The 15819-nt window shown below is 64.4% G+C and overlaps 2 protein-coding genes across 7 annotated transcripts; both read left to right on the top strand.

The window, feature by feature from the left end:
• Positions 1 to 9: 9 nt before the first annotated feature.
• On the top strand, positions 10 to 15352 carry LOC141917334 (butyrophilin subfamily 1 member A1-like). Of its 6 annotated transcripts, XM_074810441.1 has the most exons (20): positions 10 to 574; positions 891 to 974; positions 1129 to 1476; positions 1591 to 1872; positions 1962 to 2066; positions 2366 to 2386; positions 2565 to 2585; positions 2829 to 2849; positions 3227 to 3247; positions 3491 to 3511; positions 3886 to 3906; positions 4148 to 4168; positions 8224 to 8244; positions 12968 to 12988; positions 13364 to 13384; positions 13628 to 13648; positions 13889 to 13909; positions 14151 to 14171; positions 14409 to 14441; positions 14558 to 15352. In XM_074810441.1, the coding sequence occupies exons 1-20, from the start codon at positions 265 to 267 to the stop codon at positions 15103 to 15105; spliced, it is 1983 nt and encodes a 660-aa protein (XP_074666542.1). In that variant the 5' UTR covers positions 10 to 264; the 3' UTR covers positions 15106 to 15352. The 6 variants fall into 6 exon arrangements, with proteins under 6 accessions (XP_074666542.1, XP_074666541.1, XP_074666546.1 ...); XM_074810440.1 differs by lacking the exons at positions 8224 to 8244; positions 12968 to 12988; positions 13364 to 13384; ... (3 more) ...; positions 14409 to 14441; positions 14558 to 15352 and adding exons at positions 8483 to 8515; positions 8632 to 9409; XM_074810445.1 differs by lacking the exons at positions 8224 to 8244; positions 12968 to 12988; positions 13364 to 13384; ... (3 more) ...; positions 14409 to 14441; positions 14558 to 15352 and adding exons at positions 4406 to 4438; positions 4555 to 5355.
• On the top strand, positions 5625 to 8176 carry LOC141917402 (butyrophilin subfamily 3 member A2-like). Its single transcript, XM_074810579.1, has 6 exons — positions 5625 to 6079; positions 6396 to 6479; positions 6634 to 6981; positions 7250 to 7531; positions 7621 to 7725; positions 8025 to 8176. The coding sequence occupies exons 1-6, from the start codon at positions 6016 to 6018 to the stop codon at positions 8174 to 8176; spliced, it is 1035 nt and encodes a 344-aa protein (XP_074666680.1). The 5' UTR covers positions 5625 to 6015.
• Positions 15353 to 15819: the final 467 nt, after the last annotated feature.

Here is a 15819-nt window from a genome sequence, read left to right as displayed (position 1 = left end):
ATGTGGGGCTTCCTGAAACTCCTCAGCATAGAGTCGGTTTCCACTTGTGCCGCCCCCCAGGTCTGGGCACGGCCCCCAGGCCCCCCTGGAGCAGGGTAGGACCCCCCAGGCCCCCCCAGTCCACACACCCTGCTATGGGTGCAGCCCCTCACACCCCCCTGCACCCCTTGTTTTGGGGATGGGTGAGGGCGGGACTTTGGGGACAGCGGGGGACACGTCCCCCCCAGAGCTCCCACGTCCCCGAGGTGACAGGACACGGCTGGGATGTCCCGGCACTTGGAGCCCCCCCATCTTGGCCCCTTCTCCCCCACTCCCCACAAGCTCCCGGCTGCTGTAGGGCTGCAGGGACCCTGCTGGGCTCCTCCAGACCTCCAGGAGTCACCACGAAGCTCTGGGCTTCCCCTGATCGACCAAAAATGCACAATATTACAATTCCTCCTTTATTTTTCTCACTTTTCATCCAGATTTGCGGTGCCAGGGTGGAGGCTGGAATCTAAAGCAAAAGCGAAAATGAACCTTTGCCCTGGGCAAAGGTTGGTGCAGCCTCGTCCCTCCCACAGCTCGTACCCGACTGGTGAGTGGCTTTTCCTTGTGAAGGCCATTGGAAATATTTAATTTAATTTACTTCAGAGGCTTGACAGGGATTTAGAAGAACTCCTGGGGGGGGCAGCGGGGCAGCGCTGGGGCTGCCCTGAGGAGCCGCGCGTGGTCCCGTCCTGCCCTCGAGCTCCGGTTTCTCGCGACGTCGCGGTGTCGGTGCCGGGGTTTTGGTGGGATTCCCGGAGTCCCTCTCGGGGGCAGGTGCAGCCCTTCTTGCCCAGCCCCTCTGCGGTGGCCGTAACCCCCGTCGTCGCCCTCCCTCTGCCTCCCTTCCCCACCCTCTCCTCCAGCTTCACCGCAGATGCGGTTCCCCGCCAGCCCCAGGGGCCTCCTGAGCAGTTTGGTGACTCTCCACGTGCTGCGGCTGGGATCAGGTAGGGATCCTGCAGGGCTGGGGGGGTTGTGCCCGCTCCGGGGGGCACAGGTGGGGCAGGGCAGCCGCTCACGCGAGCTCACCCCGAGCCCTGCGGGGCCGGAAATTACTGTAGGTGCAGCCTCCATGTCTCTTTGTCCTTCTCCCTCCCCAAGATGGCTTCAGAGTGGTGGCACCAGTCCAACCTCTCCGTGGCACCGTGGGGCAGGACGTCGTGCTGCCGTGTCACGTGTCCCCACGCAAGGATGCTCAGGGCCTGGAGATCCGCTGGATCCGGAATCGCTTCTCCGAAATGGTGCACCACTACCGGAACGGAGAGGACCAGGACGGGGAGCAGCTGAGGGACTACCAGGGCAGGACAGAGTTGGTCAGAGCTGGTCTCTCCAACGGGAGCCTGGACCTGCGGCTCCTTGGGCTGAGACCCTCTGATGATGGCCAGTACGTCTGCACCGTGCAGGATGCTACCTCATACGGAGAAGCTACAGTGGACCTGGAGGTGGGAGGTGTGTGGCCGGGGGGGTTCAGGGGACGGTCGGGGTGTCCGTGGGTCACACCGGGCGCGGGCTTTGCCTTTGAGCCGGGCCCATCCCTAAGCGGCCCCCGCGCGCTCTCCCCAGCCACAGGCTCTGTCCCTCAGCTCTCTCTGGAGGCTTACGGGGACGGAGGCATCCGGGTGCGGTGTCGCTCGGCCGGCTGGTACCCGCAGCCGCAGGTGCTCTGGAAAGATGCCGGCGGGCAGCGTCTGCCCTCGCTCTCGCAGCGACGTTCCTCTGACGAGCGGGGCCTGTTCGACGTCGAGGACGTCACCGTCGTGAGCGGGAGCGGAGCCGGGAACTTCTCCTGCGTGGTGAGGAACAGCCGCCTGGAGCAGGAGCAGGAGGCGTCCCTGCACATCTCGGGTGCGACCCCAGGGCCGGGCTTTTTCTCCTGCTCCTGCTGGCCGGGAGCGTCAGACGAGCCCTTTTGCTGAGGGTTCCGTGTTTCTCAGCTCCCTTCTTCCACGACGCGCGTCCCTGGATGGTGGCTCTGCCTGTGCTCCTCGTGCTCTTGGCGGCGGTAACGGGCCTCGGCGCTTGGCTGTGGAGAAGGAAAGGTCAGTTTGTGGTGGAGGGGGCGGAGGGGAAGGGCTGGGTGCGGAGCGAGGCCGAGCCCTGGCCCGTGGGCGCCCGCGCAAGGGGCCCAGCGCTGTGTCCCAGCAGCGTTTGGCCGTCGTGGAGCAGCTCTTTGGGCAGAGGAGGGAAGGGGCCGAGGGCCCGGGCTGGGGGTGGGAGCGCAGGGAGCGCGGCCAGAGCGCCGGGCTGGGGGGCAGCTGCCAGAGCCCCTCTGGAGATGTTGCCCCTGGTGAGCCCGGCTGCTCTCCTGACCACCTCTGCCTCTGCCTTTGCTTTGCAGTGCTGCAGTCCCGAGAGCTGGGTGAGTCCTTCTGGCCCCTTCCAGCGGCCAAAGCTGCGGAGAAAGGAGCCCCCTGGGAGGGACGGGGGTCTGCGTGGGCTTGGGGCTCTGCCCCAGCTCGGACAGCTGCTGCGGGAGCAGCCGTGGGGTGAGGATCTGTCCCCTCTGCTCACATCCTGCTTTTGCTTTTCCTTTCCAGAGAAACGAGCAGCAGCACTGGGTGAGTCTCCGAGGGCTCTGGGCCGGCGAAGGGTCCTCGCCCGGGCGCTCTGAGTTCGGCCCTTCCCCACCTTGGACATGCCCAGGCTCTCAGGGGCCATTCCCGGGGTTTGGGGGTGTTTTCCCACACCCCAAAGTGAAGCAGTTTGAGGTTCCCCCGAGCTCTGGCAGCTCCTTCATGGTCACACCCGGGATGAGGATCTGTCCCCTCTGCTCACATCCTGCTTTTGCTTTTCCTTTCCAGGGGAACAAGCTGCACTCTTGGGTGAGTCTCCGAGGGCTCTGGCCCAGCGCAGTGTCCTTGACCGGGTGCTCTGAGCTCGGCCCTTCCCCCCCTTGACGTCCTCCCTGTCCCTCCACCCCCTGGTGTGGGGAAGCCCCGAGGGTCCGTGCCTGAGGAGGTGACAGCTCGGGGAGGCCACTCCTGAGTCATCCCCTGTCCCTTGGTCTTCATCCGTGGGCACCAGCCATGGGACATGCCCAGGCTCTCAGGGGCCATTCCCGGGGTTTGGGGGTGTTTTCCCACACCCCAAGGAGAAGGAGTTTGGGGTTCCCCCGAGCTCTGCCAGCTCCTTCAGGATCATATTTGGTTTGAGGATCTGTCCCCTCTGCTCACACGTTCCTTCTCTTTTTCCTTTCCAGAGGAACGAGACGCGGCACTGGGTGAGTCTCCGAGGGCTCTGGCCCGGCGCAGGGTCCTCGCCCGGGTGCTCTGAGCTCGGCCCTTCCCCCCCTTGGACATGCCCAGGCTCTCAGGGGCCATTCCCGGGGTTTGGGGGTGTTTTCCCACCCCCCAAAGTGAAGCAGTTTGAGGTTCCCCCGAGCTCTGGCAGCTCCTTCATGGTCACACCCGGGATGAGGATCTGTCCCCTCTGCTCACATCCTGCTTTTGCTTTTCCTTTCCAGGGGAACAAGCTGCACTCTTGGGTGAGTCTCCGAGGGTTCTGGCCTGGCACAGGGTCCTGGCCCGGGCGCTCTGAGTTCGGCCTTTCCCCGCCTTGCCGGTCCTCCCCATCCCTCCATGCCCCTGGGTGCGGGGAAACCCTGAGGGTCCATGCCTGGGGGGGTGGAATCTCAGGAAGAACCTCCCGTGGCCCCTCTTCCCTGGTCTTCATCCGTGGGCACCAGCCATGGGACATGCCCAGGCTCTCAGGGGCCATTCCTGGGGTTTGGGGGTGTTTTCCCACACCCCAAGGAGAAGGAGTTTGAGGTTCCCCTGAGCTCTGGCAGCTCCTTCAGGATCATATTTGGGGTGAAGATCTGTCCCCTCTGCTCACACGTTGCTTCTTTTCCCTTTCCAGAGGAACGAGACGCGGCACTGGGTGAGTCTCCGAGGGCTCTGGTCCGGTGCAGGGTCCTCGCCCAAGTGCTCTGAGCTCGGCCCTTCCCCCCCTTGGACATGCCCAGGCTCTCAGGGGCCATTCCCGGGGTTTGGGGGTGTTTTCCCACCCCCCAAAGTGAAGCAGTTTGAGGTTCCCCCGAGCTCTGGCAGCTCCTTCATGGTCACACTCGGGATGAGGATCTGTCCCCTCTGCTCACACATTTTCTCTTTTTCCTTTGCAGCGGAACGAGACAAGGCCCTGGGTGAGTCTCTGAGGGCTCTGCCTCAACGCAGGGTCCTTGCCCGGGCGCTCCATGCTCGGCCCTTCCTCCCCTTGCCCTTCTCCCTGTCCCTCCACCCCCTGGGTGTGGGGAAGCCCCGAGGGTCCATGCCTGGGGGGTGGCAGCTCGGGGAGACCCCCCAGGGCTGGACCCTCTCCCCTGCCCAGAGTTGCTGGGCACCAGCTGTGGGAGGTGACCGGCTCTTCTCTCTCCTTGTAGCCTGGAGGAAGTTTCTGCTCCCAGAAAATCCAGGTAATTGGGTGGTTTTGGTCTCCTGCCCCGCGGGGCAGATCCTGGCCCCGGGCTGGTGAAACCCTGCCCAGGACTGAGCTCTGCCCCTGGTGCTGCGGCTCCTCCTGTCCCTGCAGATGTGGTGACCCTGGACCCGGACACGGCTCATTCCCAACTCGTCCTCTCAGCGGATCGCAGACGGGTGACATTGGGAAGTGCCCGGCAGGAGCTGCCCGACAGCCCAGAGAGATTTAGGAATATTCACTGCGTGCTGGGCCGGGAGGGGTTCAGGAAGGGGCGGCACTGCTGGGAGGTGGAGGTGATGGGGGAGGTGGGAGGTGATTCCCACTGGGGTGTGGGGGTGGTCAAGGACTCTGTGAAGAGGGATGGAAATTCGGGCCTGAAACCTGATGAAGGGGTCTGGGCCGTGCGGCACTTTAGGGAGCAGTTTGAGTCTCACACGTCTCCTCCCAAGGCCCTGCCCCAGTCCCTGGTGCCCAGGAGGATCTGGGTCTGTCTGGACTGCGCAGAGGGGCTGGTGACGTTCATCAACGCCGAGACCGGGGCTGAGATCTTCACCTTCCCACCAGCCCGGTTCAACAGGGAGACCCTCCGCCCCTGGTTTTGGCTGGAGACAGAGAACATCCAGCTGTGCCTCAGGGGGGGCCCCCCCCAGCCCCTCTGACCCCCTCCCATCCCCACCGAAGCCCCCAGCAGCTCCTGCCCTTCTCCAGACACTCCCCACTCTCCTCTCCTCGGGCCCGCGGCAGCAGATGCCCCTCTCAGCCCTGCCCCAGCCCGGGGAGCAGAGGGGCACTGAGGGGCCACCACAAACACCATTTTGGGTTGGATTGGGGGGTTTTGGCCGTGTTCTGGGCAGCTCTTCTCTCTCTGATACGCTGAGCGTCCTCGTCAATAAAGATTGACCAGTGCCCGTGGATTCGGGCTGTGGGGGCTTCTGGGAGCTTTTTATTCCACTACCAAAGGGGATTTTCAGAGTGTGGGACCCCCTGGTACAGTGACCCGGGCGGGTACAGCCCCCCCTGCTCCTCCTCAGCACCCCCCCTCCTCCAACACTCCCCCAGGGTTACGTGGGGCTTCGTGAAACTCCTCAGCATAGAGTCGGTTTCCACTTGTGCCGCCCCCCAGGTCTGGGGACGGCCCCCAGACCCCCCAGAGCAGGGTAGGACCCCCCAGGCCCCCCCAGTCCCCACACCCTGCAATGGGTGCAGCCCCTCACACCCCCCTGCACCCCTTGTTTTGGGGATGGGTGAGGGCGGGACATTGGGGACAGCGGGGGACACGTCCCCCCCAGAGCTCCCAGGTCCCCGAGGTGACAGGACACGGCTGGGATGTCCCGGCACTTGGAGCCCCCCCATCTTGGCCCCTTCTCCCCCACTCCCCACAAGCTCCCGGCTGCTGTAGGGCTGCAGGGACCCTGCTGGGCTCCTCCAGACCTCCAGGAGTCACCACGAAGCTCTGGGCTTCCCCTGATCGACCAAAAATGCACAATATTACAATTCCTCCTTTATTTTTCTCATTTTTCATCCTGATTTGCGGTGCCAGGGTGGAGGCTGGAATCTAAAGCAAAAGCGAAAATGAACCTTTGCCCTGGGCAAAGGTTGGTGCAGCCTCGTCCCTCCCGCAGCTTGTACCCGACTGGTGAGTGGCTTTTCCTTGTGAAGGCCATTGGAAATATTTAATTTAATTTAGTTCAGAGGCTTGACAGGGATTTTGAAGAACTCCTGGGGGGGGCAGCGGGGCAGCGCTGGGGCTGCCCTGAGGAGCCGCGCGTGGTCCCGTCCTGCCCTCGAGCTCCGGTTTCTCGCGACGTCGCGGTGTCGGTGCCGGGGTTTTGGTGGGATTCCCGGAGCCCCTCTCGGGGGCAGGTGCAGCCCTTCTTGCCCAGCCCCTCTGCGGTGGCCGTAACCCCCGTCGTCGCCCTCCCTCTGCCTCCCTTCCCCACCCTCTCCTCCAGCTCCACCGCAGATGCGGTTCCCCGCCAGCCCCAGGGGCCTCCTGAGCTGTTTGGTGACTCTCCACGTGCTGCGGCTGGGATCAGGTAGGGATCCTGCAGGGCTGGGGGGGTTGTGCCCGCTCCGGGGGACACAGGTGGGGCAGGGCAGCCGCTCACGCGAGCTCACCCCGAGCCCTGCGGGGCCGGAAATTACTGTAGGTGCAGCCTCCATGTCTCTTTGTCCTTCTCCCTCCCCAAGATGGCTTCAGAGTGGTGGCACCAGTCCAACCTCTCCGTGTCACCGTGGGGCAGGACATTGTGCTGCCGTGTCACTTGTCCCCACGTGTGGACATTCAGAGGTTGGAGATCTGGTGGATCCGACACCCGTCCTCCGAAATGGTGCACCACTACCGGAACGGAGAGGACCAGAACGGGAAGCAGTCAAGGGACTATTGGGGGAGGACAGAGTTGGTCAGAGCTGGTCTCTCCAACGGGAGCCTGGACCTGCGGATCTTTGGGCTGAGACCCTCTGATGATGGCCAGTACGTCTGCGCTGTGCAAGGTGTTACCTCATACTCGGAAGCTGCAGTGGACCTGGAGGTGGCAGGTGTGTGGCCGGGGGGGTTCAGGGGACGGTCGGGGTGTCCGTGGGTCTGTGTGACCCTGCCAGGCCTCTGTCCCATCCTCCCACCTGGCCACTAAGTGCCAAGGGGAAAGCCCTGGGGTCGGCCTGAGCTGTGGCCTTTGACTTTGCTTTTTGTGCCGCGGAAGCCCTGGTGCAGCCCCCATGGGCGCTGGGCTGGGCCTGGCACTGGGCGCGGGCTTTGCCTTTGAGCCGGGCCCATCCCTAAGCGGCCCCCGCGCGCTCTCCCCAGCCACAGGCTCCGTCCCTCAGCTCTCTCTGGAGGCTTACGGGGACGGAGGCATCCGGGTGCGGTGTCGCTCGGCCGGCTGGTACCCGCAGCCGCAGGTGCTCTGGAAAGATGCCGGCGGGCAGCGTCTGCCCTCGCTCTCGCAGCGACGTTCCTCTGACGAGCGGGGCCTGTTCGACGTCGAGGACGTCACCGTCGTGAGCGGGAGCGGAGCCGGGAACTTCTCCTGCGTGGTGAGGAACAGCCGCCTGGAGCAGGAGCAGGAGGCGTCCCTGCACATCTCGGGTGCGACCCCAGGGCCGGGCTTTTTCTCCTGCTCCTGCTGGCCGGGAGCGTCAGACGAGCCCTTTTGCTGAGGGTTCCGTGTTTCTCAGCTCCCTTCTTCCACGACGCGCGTCCCTGGATGGTGGCTCTGCCTGTGCTCCTCGTGCTCTTGGCGGCGGTAACGGGCCTCGGCGCTTGGCTGTGGAGAAGGAAAGGTCAGTTTGTGGTGGAGGGGGCGGAGGGGAAGGGCTGGGTGCGGAGCGAGGCCGAGCCCTGGCCCGTGGGCGCCCGCGCAAGGGGCCCAGCGCTGTGTCCCAGCAGCGTTTGGCCGTCGTGGAGCAGCTCTTTGGGCAGAGGAGGGAAGGGGCCGAGGGCCCGGGCTGGGGGTGGGAGCGCAGGGAGTGCGGCCAGAGCGCCGGGCTGGGGGGCAGCTGCCAGAGCCCCTCTGGAGATGTTGCCCCTGGTGAGCGCGGCTGCTCTCCTGACCACCTCTGCCTCTGCCTTTGCTTTGCAGTGCTGCAGTCCCGAGAGCTGGGTGAGTCCTTCTGGCCCCTTCCAGCGGCCAAAGCTGCGGAGAAAGGAGCCCCCTGGGAGGGACGGGGGTCTGCGTGGGCTTGGGGCTCTGCCCCAGCTCGGACAGCTCCTGCGGGAGCAGCCGTGGGGTGAGGATCTGTCCCCTCTGCTCACATCCTGCTTTTGCTTTTCCTTTCCAGGGGAACAAGCTGCACTCTTGGGTGAGTCTCCGAGGGCTCTGGCCCAACGCAGTGTCCTCGCCCGGGTGCTCTGAGCTCGGCCCTTCCCCCTCTTGCCCATCTTCCCCGTAGCTCCATCCCCTGGGTGAGGGGAAGCCCCGAGGGTCCGTGCCTGGGGGGTGGCAGCTCGGCGAGACCCCCCAGGGCTGGACCCTCTCCCCTGCCCAGAGTTGCTGGGCACCAGCTGTGGGACGTGACCGGCTCTTCTCTCTCCTTGTAGCCTGGAGAAAGTTTCTGCTCCCAGAAAATCCAGGTAATTGGGTGGTTTTGGTCTCCTGCCCCGCGGGGCAGATCCTGGCCCCGGGCTGGTGAAACCCTGCCCAGGACTGAGCTCTGCCCCTGGTGCTGCGGCTCCTCCTGTCCCTGCAGATGTGGTGACCCTGGACCCGGACACGGCTCATTCCCAACTCGTCGTCTCAGCGGATCGCAGACGGGTGACATTGGGAAGTGCCCCGCAGAAGCTGCCCTTCAGCCTGAAGAGATTTAGGAATCTTCCCTGCGTGCTGGGCCGGGAGGGGTTCAGGAAGGGGCGGCACTGCTGGGAGGTGGAGGTGATGGGGGAGGTGGGAGGTGATTCCCACTGGGCTGTGGGGGTGGTCAAGGACTCTGTGAAGAGGGATGGAAATTCGGGCCTGAGGCCTGATGAAGGGGTCTGGGCCATGCGGCACTTTGGGGGGCAGTTTGAGTCTCACACGTCTCCTCCCAAGGCCCTGCCCCAGTCCCTGGTGCCCAGGAGGATCTGGGTCTGTCTGGACTGCGCAGAGGGGCTGGTGACGTTCATCAACGCCGAGACCGGGGCCAAGATCTTCACCTTCCCACCAGCCCGGTTCAACGGGGAGACCCTCCGCCCCTGGTTTTGGCTGACGACAGAGAACACCCAGCTGTGCCTCAGGGGGGGCCCCCCCCAGCCCCTCTGCCCCCCTCCCATCCCCACCGCAGCCCCCAGCAGCTCCTGCCCTTCTCCAGACACTCCCCGCTCTTCTCTCCTCGGGCCCGCGGCAGCAGATGCCCCTCTCAGTCCTGCCCCAGCCCAGGGAGCAGAGGGGCACTGAGGGGCCACCACAAACACCATTTTGGGTTGGATTGGGGGGTTTTGGCCGTGTTCTGGGCAGCTCTTCTCTCTCTGATACGCTGAGCGTCCTCGTCAATAAAGATTGACCAGTGCCCGTGGATTCGGGCTGTGGGGGCTTCTGGGAGCTTTTTATTCCGCTACCGAAGGGGATTTTCAGGGTGTGGGACCCCCTGGTACAGTGACCTGGGCGGGTACAGCCCCCCCTGCTCCTTCTCAGCACCCCCCCTCCTCCCACACTCCCCCAGGTTTACGTGCGGCTTCGTGAAACTCCTCAGCATAGAGTCGGTTTCCACTTGTGCCGCCCCCCAGGTCTGGGCATGGCCCCCAGGCCCCCCTGGAGCAGGGTAGGACCCCCCAGGCCCCCCCAGTCCACACACCCTGCTATGGGTGCAGCCCCTCACACCCCCCTGCACCCCTTGTTTTGGGGATGGGTGAGGGCGGGACATTGGGGACAGTGGGGGACACGTCCCCCCCAGAGCTCCCAGGTCCCCGAGGTGACAGGACACGGCTGGGATGTCCCGGCACTTGGAGCCCCCCCATCTTGGCCCCTTCTCCCCCACTCCCCACAAGCTCCCGGCTGCTGTAGGGCTGCAGGGACCCTGCTGGGCTCCTCCAGACCTCCAGGAGTCACCACGAAGCTCTGGGCTTCCCCTGATCGACCAAAAATGCACAATATTACAATTCCTCCTTTATTTTTCTCATTTTTCATCCAGATTTGCGGTGCCAGGGTGGAGGCTGGAATCTAAAGCAAAAGCAAAAATGAACCTTTGCCCTGGGCAAAGGTTGGTGCAGCCTCGTCCCTCCCACAGCTCGTACCCGTCTGGTGAGTGGCTTTTCCTTGTGAAGGCCATTGGAAATATTTAATTTAATTTAATTTAGAACCTTGACAGGGATTTCGAAGAACTCCTGGGGGGGGGGCAGCGGGGCAGCGCTGGGGCTGCCCTGAGGAGCCGCGCGTGGTCCCGTCCTGCCCTCGAGCTCCGGTTTCTCGCGACGTCGCGGTGTCGGTGCCGGGGTTTTGGTGGGATTCCCGGAGCCCCTCTCGGGGGCAGGTGCAGCCCTTCTTGCCCAGCCCCTCTGCGGTGGCCGTAACCCCCGTCGTCGCCCTCCCTCTGCCTCCCTTCCCCACCCTCTCCTCCAGCTCCACCGCAGATGCGGTTCCCCGCCAGCCCCAGGGGCCTCCTGAGCTGTTTGGTGACTCTCCACGTGCTGCGGCTGGGATCAGGTAGGGATCCTGCAGGGCTGGGGGGGTTGTGCCCGCACCGGGGGGCACAGGTGGGGCAGGGCAGCCGCTCACGCGAGCTCACCCCGAGCCCTGCGGGGCCGGAAATTACTGTAGGTGCAGCCTCCATGTCTCTTTGTCCTTCTCCCTCCCCAAGATGGCTTCAGAGTGGTGGCACCAGTCCAACCTCTCCGTGCCAACGTGGGGCAGGACATTGTGCTGCCGTGTCACCTGTCCCCACGTGTGGACATTCAGATGTTGGAGATCTGGTGGATCCGACACCCGTCCTCAGAAACGGTGCACCACTACCGGAACGGAGAGAGCCAGGACGGGGCGCAGTCAAGTGACTATTGGGGGAGGACAGAGTTGGTCAGAGCTGGTCTCTCCAACGGGAGCCTGGACCTGCGGCTCCTTGGGCTGAGACCCTCTGATGATGGCCAGTACGTCTGCGCTGTGCAAGGTGTTACCTCATACTCGGAAGCTGCAGTGGACCTGGAGGTGGCAGGTGTGTGGCCGGGGGGGTTCAGGGGACGGTCGGGGTGTCCGTGGGTCTGTGTGACCCTGCCAGGCCTCTGTCCCATCCTCCCACCTGGCCACTAAGTGCCAAGGGGAAAGCCCTGGGGTCGGCCTGAGCTGTGGCCATTCACTTTGCTTTTTGTGCCGCGGGAGCCCTGGTGCAGCCCCCGTGGGTGCTGGGCTGGGCCTGGCACTGGGCGCGGGCTTTGCCTTTGAGCCGGGCCCATCCCTAAGCGGCCCCCGCGCGCTCTCCCCAGCCACAGGCTCCGTCCCTCAGCTCTCTCTGGAGGCTTACGGGGACGGAGGCATCCGGGTGCGGTGTCGCTCGGCCGGCTGGTACCCGCAGCCGCAGGTGCTCTGGAAAGATGCCGGCGGGCAGCGTCTGCCCTCGCTCTCGCAGCGACGTTCCTCTGACGAGCGGGGCCTGTTCGACGTCGAGGACGTCACCGTCGTGAGCGGGAGCGGAGCCGGGAACTTCTCCTGCGTGGTGAGGAACAGCCGCCTGGAGCAGGAGCAGGAGGCGTCCCTGCACATCTCGGGTGCGACCCCAGGGCCGGGCTTTTTCTCCTGCTCCTGCTGGCCGGGAGCGTCAGACGAGCCCTTTTGCTGAGGGTTCCGTGTTTCTCAGCTCCCTTCTTCCACGACGCGCGTCCCTGGATGGTGGCTCTGCCTGTGCTCCTCGTGCTCTTGGCGGCGGTAACGGGCCTCGGCGCTTGGCTGTGGAGAAGGAAAGGTCAGTTTGTGGTGGAGGGGGCGGAGGGGAAGGGCTGGGTGCGGAGCGAGGCCGAGCCCTGGCCCCTGGGCGCCCGCGCAAGGGGCCCAGCGCTGTGTCCCAGCAGCGTTTGGCCGTCGTGGAGCAGCTCTTTGGGCAGAGGAGGGAAGGGGCCGAGGGCCCGGGCTGGGGGTGGGAGCGCAGGGAGCGCGGCCAGAGCGCCGGGCTGGGGGGCAGCTGCCAGAGCCCCTCTGGAGATGTTGCCCCTGGTGAGCGCGGCTGCTCTCCTGACCACCTCTGCCTCTGCCTTTGCTTTGCAGTGCTGCAGTCCCGAGAGCTGGGTGAGTCCTTCTGGCCCCTTCCAGCGGCCAAAGCTGCGGAGAAAGGAGCCCCCTGGGAGGGACGGGGGTCTGCGTGGGCTTGGGGCTCTGCCCCAGCTCTGACAGCTCCTGCGGGACCCATCTGGGATGGGAAGGTGTCCCCTCTGCTCACACAAGGTTTTTGATTTTCTTTCCAGTGAAACGACGAGACGCGGCACTGGGTGAGTCTCCGAGGGCTCTGGGCCGGCACCAGGGTCCTCGCCCGGGTGCTCTGAGCTCGGCCCTTCCCCCCCTTGGACATGCCCAGGCTCTCAGGGGCCATTCCCGGGGTTTGGGGGTGTTTTCCCACACCCCAAAGTGAAGCAGTTTGAGGTTCCCCCGAGCTCTGCCAGCTCCTTCATGGTCACACCCGGGATGAGGATCTGTCCCCTCTGCTCACATCCTGCTTTTGCTTTTCCTTTCCAGGGGAACAATCTGCACTCTTGGGTGAGTCTCCGAGGGCTCTGGCCCAGCGCAGTGTCCTTGACCGGGTGCTCTGAGCTCGGCCCTTCCCCCCCTTGACGTCCTCCCTGTCCCTCCACACCCTGGTGTGGGGAAGCCCCGAGGGTCCGTGCCTGAGGAGGTGACAGCTCGGGGAGGCCACTCCTGAGTCATCCCCTGTCCCTTGGTCTTCATCCGTGGGCACCAGCCATGGGACATGCCCAGGCTCTCAGGGGCCATTCCTGGGGTTTGGGGGTGTTTTCCCACACCCCAAGGAGAAGGAGTTTGAGGTTCCCCCGAGCTCTGCCAGCTCCTTCATGGTCATATTTGGGGTGAGGATCTGTCCCCTCTGCTCACACGTTCCTTCTCTTTTTCCTTTCCAGAACAACGAGACGCGGCACTGGGTGAGTGTCCATGAGCTCTGGCCCGGTGCAGGGTCCTCGCCCGGGTGCTCTGTGCTCAGCCCTTCCCCACCTTGCCCGTCCTCCCTGTCCCTCCACCCCCTGGGTCTGGGGAAGCCCCCAGGGTCTGTGCCTGGGGGGTTGGAATCTCAGGAAGAACCTCCCATGGTTCCTCTTCCCTGGTCTTCATCCGTGGGCACCAGCCATGGGACATGCCCAGGCTCTCAGGGCCCATTCCCGGGGTTTGGGGGTGTTTTCCCACACCCCAAGGAGAAGGAGTTTGGGGTTCCCCCGAGCTCTGCCAGCTCCTTCAGGATCATATTTGGGGTGAGGATCTGTTCCCTCTGTTCACATGTTGCTTCTAATTTCCCTTTCCAGAGCAACGAGACGCGGCACTGGGTGAGTCTCCGAGGGCTCTGGGCCGGCGCAGGGTCCTCGCCCGGGTGCTCTGAGCTCGGCCCTTCCCCCCCTTGGACATGCCCAGGCTCTCAGGGGCCATTCCCAGGGTTTGGGGGTGTTTTCCCGCACCCCAAAGTGAAGCAATTTGAGGTTCCCCCGAGCTCTGCCAGCTCCTTCATGGTCACACCCGGGATGAGGATCTGTCCCCTCTGCTCACATCCTGCTTTTGCTTTTCCTTTCCAGGGGAACAAGCTGCACTCTTGGGTGAGTCTCCGAGGGCTCTGGCACAACGCAGGGTCCTCGCCCGGGTGCTCTGAGCTCGGCCCTTCCCCACCTTGGACATGCCCAGGCTCTCAGGGGCCATTCCTGGGGTTTGGGGCTGTTTTCCCACTCCCCAAAGAGGAGTTTGGGGTTCCCCCGAGCTCTGCCAGCTCCTTCAGGATCATATTTGGGGTGAGGATCTGTCCCCTCTGCTCACACGTTCCTTCTCTTTTTCCTTTCCAGAAAAACGAGACGCGGCACTGGGTGAGTGTCCATGAGCTCTGGCCTGGTGCAGGGTCCTCACCCGGGCGCTCTGAGCTCGGCCCTTCCCCCCCTTGGACATGCCCAGGCTCTCAGGGGCCATTCCCGGGGTTTGGGGGTGTTTTCCCACACCCCAAAGCGAAGCAGTTTGAGGTTCCCCCGAGCTCTGCCAGCTCCTTCATGGTCACACTCGGGATGAGGATCTGTCCCCTCTGCTCACACATTTTCTCTTTTTCCTTTGCAGCGGAACGAGACAAGGCCCTGGGTGAGTCTCTGAGGGCTCTGCCTCAATGCAGGGTCCTCGCCCGGGCGCTCCATGCTCGGCCCTTCCTCCCCTTGCCCTTCCCCCTGTCCCTCCATCCCCTGGGTGTGGGGAAGCCCCGAGGGTCCATGCCTGGGGGGTGGCAGCTCGGGGAGACCCCCCAGGGCTGGACCCTCTCCCCTGCCCAGAGTTGCTGGGCACCAGCTGTGGGAGGTGACCGGCTCTTCTCTCTCCTTGTAGCCTGGAGGAAGTTTCTGCTCCCAGAAAATCCAGGTAATTGGGTGGTTTTGGTCTCCTGCCCCGCGGGGCAGATCCTGGCCCCGGGCTGGTGAAACCCTGCCCAGGACTGAGCTCTGCCCCTGGTGCTGCGACTCCTCCTGTCCCTGCAGATGTGGTGACCCTGGACCCGGACACGGCTCATTCCCAACTCGTTGTCTCAGCGGATCGCAGACGGGTGACATTGGGAAGTGCCCCGCAGAAGCTGCCCTTCAGCCTGAAGAGATTTAGGAATATTCACTGCGTGCTGGGCCGGGAGGGGTTCAGGAAGGGGCGGCACTGCTGGGAGGTGGAGGTGGAGGGGGAGGTGGGAGGTGACTCCTACTGGGGTGTGGGGGTGGTCAGGGATTCTGTGAAGAGGGATGGAAATTCGGGCCTGAAACCTGATGAAGGGGTCTGGGCCGTGCGGCACTTTGGGGGGCAGTTTGAGTCTCACACGTCTCCTCCCAAGGCCCTGCCCCAGTCCCTGGTGCCCAGGAGGATCTGGGTGTGTCTGGACTGCACAGAGGGGCTGGTGACGTTCATGAACGCCGAGACCGGGGCCGAGATCTTCACCTTCCCACCAGCCCGGTTCAACGGGGAGACCCTCCGCCCCTGGTTTTGGCTGACGACAGAGAACACCCAGCTGTGCCTCAGGGGGGGCCCCCCCCAGCCCCTCTGACCCCCTCCCATCCCCACCGCAGCCCCCAGCAGCTCCTGCCCTTCTCCAGACACTCCCCCCTCTCCTCTCCTCGGGCCGTGGCAGCAGATGCCCCTCTCAGTCCTGCCCCAGCCCGGGGAGCAGAGGGGCACTGAGGGGCCACCACAAACACCATTTTGGGTTGGATCGTGCGGTTTTGGATATGTTCTGGGCAGCTCTTCTCTCTCTCATGCACTGTGTAACCTGCTCAATAAACGTTTGTACTTACCCGAGGTGTCCGACCCCCCTTCACTCCCTATTTTGGGGATGGGTGAGGGTGGGACGTTGGGGACAGTGGGGGACACGTCCCCTCCAGGCCTCACAGGTCCCCGAGGTGACAGGGCCCGGCCTCGGTCTCCGGCCGATTGTTCTGGGGGTACCCGGCCCCCCCTGAGCCCGAAGACACGACCGGGCGCAGAATGAAGCCCCCGGGGCTCAGTCTCAGGCCCACGGTCGGATTCGATGATCTTAAAGGGCTTTTCCAACCCCACAGACTCTGCACAAAAAGGGCTGCAGCGACGCTTCGGCTCCGGCCTGTGCCGGGTTCAAGAAATCCCCCCGTTTCCAGCCCAGGAAGCGAGCGAGTGGCCGTCGTACCTCGAGATGTTCGGGACAGGGATCCTCAGCGCTCACGGAGGAAAAAAAAAAAACAAAACCCTGTTGCGGGCCTCTCGCTTCTCCCCACGCCGCGGCGAG

Source organism: Strix aluco, chromosome 37 (genome assembly GCF_031877795.1).
Source record: "Strix aluco isolate bStrAlu1 chromosome 37, bStrAlu1.hap1, whole genome shotgun sequence".
Lineage (NCBI taxonomy): Eukaryota > Metazoa > Chordata > Aves > Strigiformes > Strigidae > Strix > Strix aluco.
This window is presented reverse-complemented; position numbering and strand designations above follow the sequence as displayed.

Bases quoted from the DNA above. Each gene is read 5' to 3' on its own strand.
- LOC141917334 (XM_074810440.1), top strand. From the start codon at position 265: ATGTCCCGGCACTTGGAGCCCCCCCATCTTGGCCCCTTCTCCCCCACT. The intron at 2,586-2,828 runs GTGAGTCTCCGA...TTTCCTTTCCAG, and splicing joins GAAACGAGCAGCAGCACTGG to GGGAACAAGCTGCACTCTTG. The intron at 4,169-8,482 runs GTGAGTCTCTGA...CTCTCCTTGTAG, and splicing joins GGAACGAGACAAGGCCCTGG to CCTGGAGAAAGTTTCTGCTC.
- LOC141917402 (XM_074810579.1), top strand. From the start codon at position 6,016: ATGAACCTTTGCCCTGGGCAAAGGTTGGTGCAGCCTCGTCCCTCCCGC. The intron at 6,080-6,395 runs GTGAGTGGCTTT...CCTCTCCTCCAG, and splicing joins CCGCAGCTTGTACCCGACTG to CTCCACCGCAGATGCGGTTC. The intron at 6,982-7,249 runs GTGTGTGGCCGG...CGCTCTCCCCAG, and splicing joins AGTGGACCTGGAGGTGGCAG to CCACAGGCTCCGTCCCTCAG.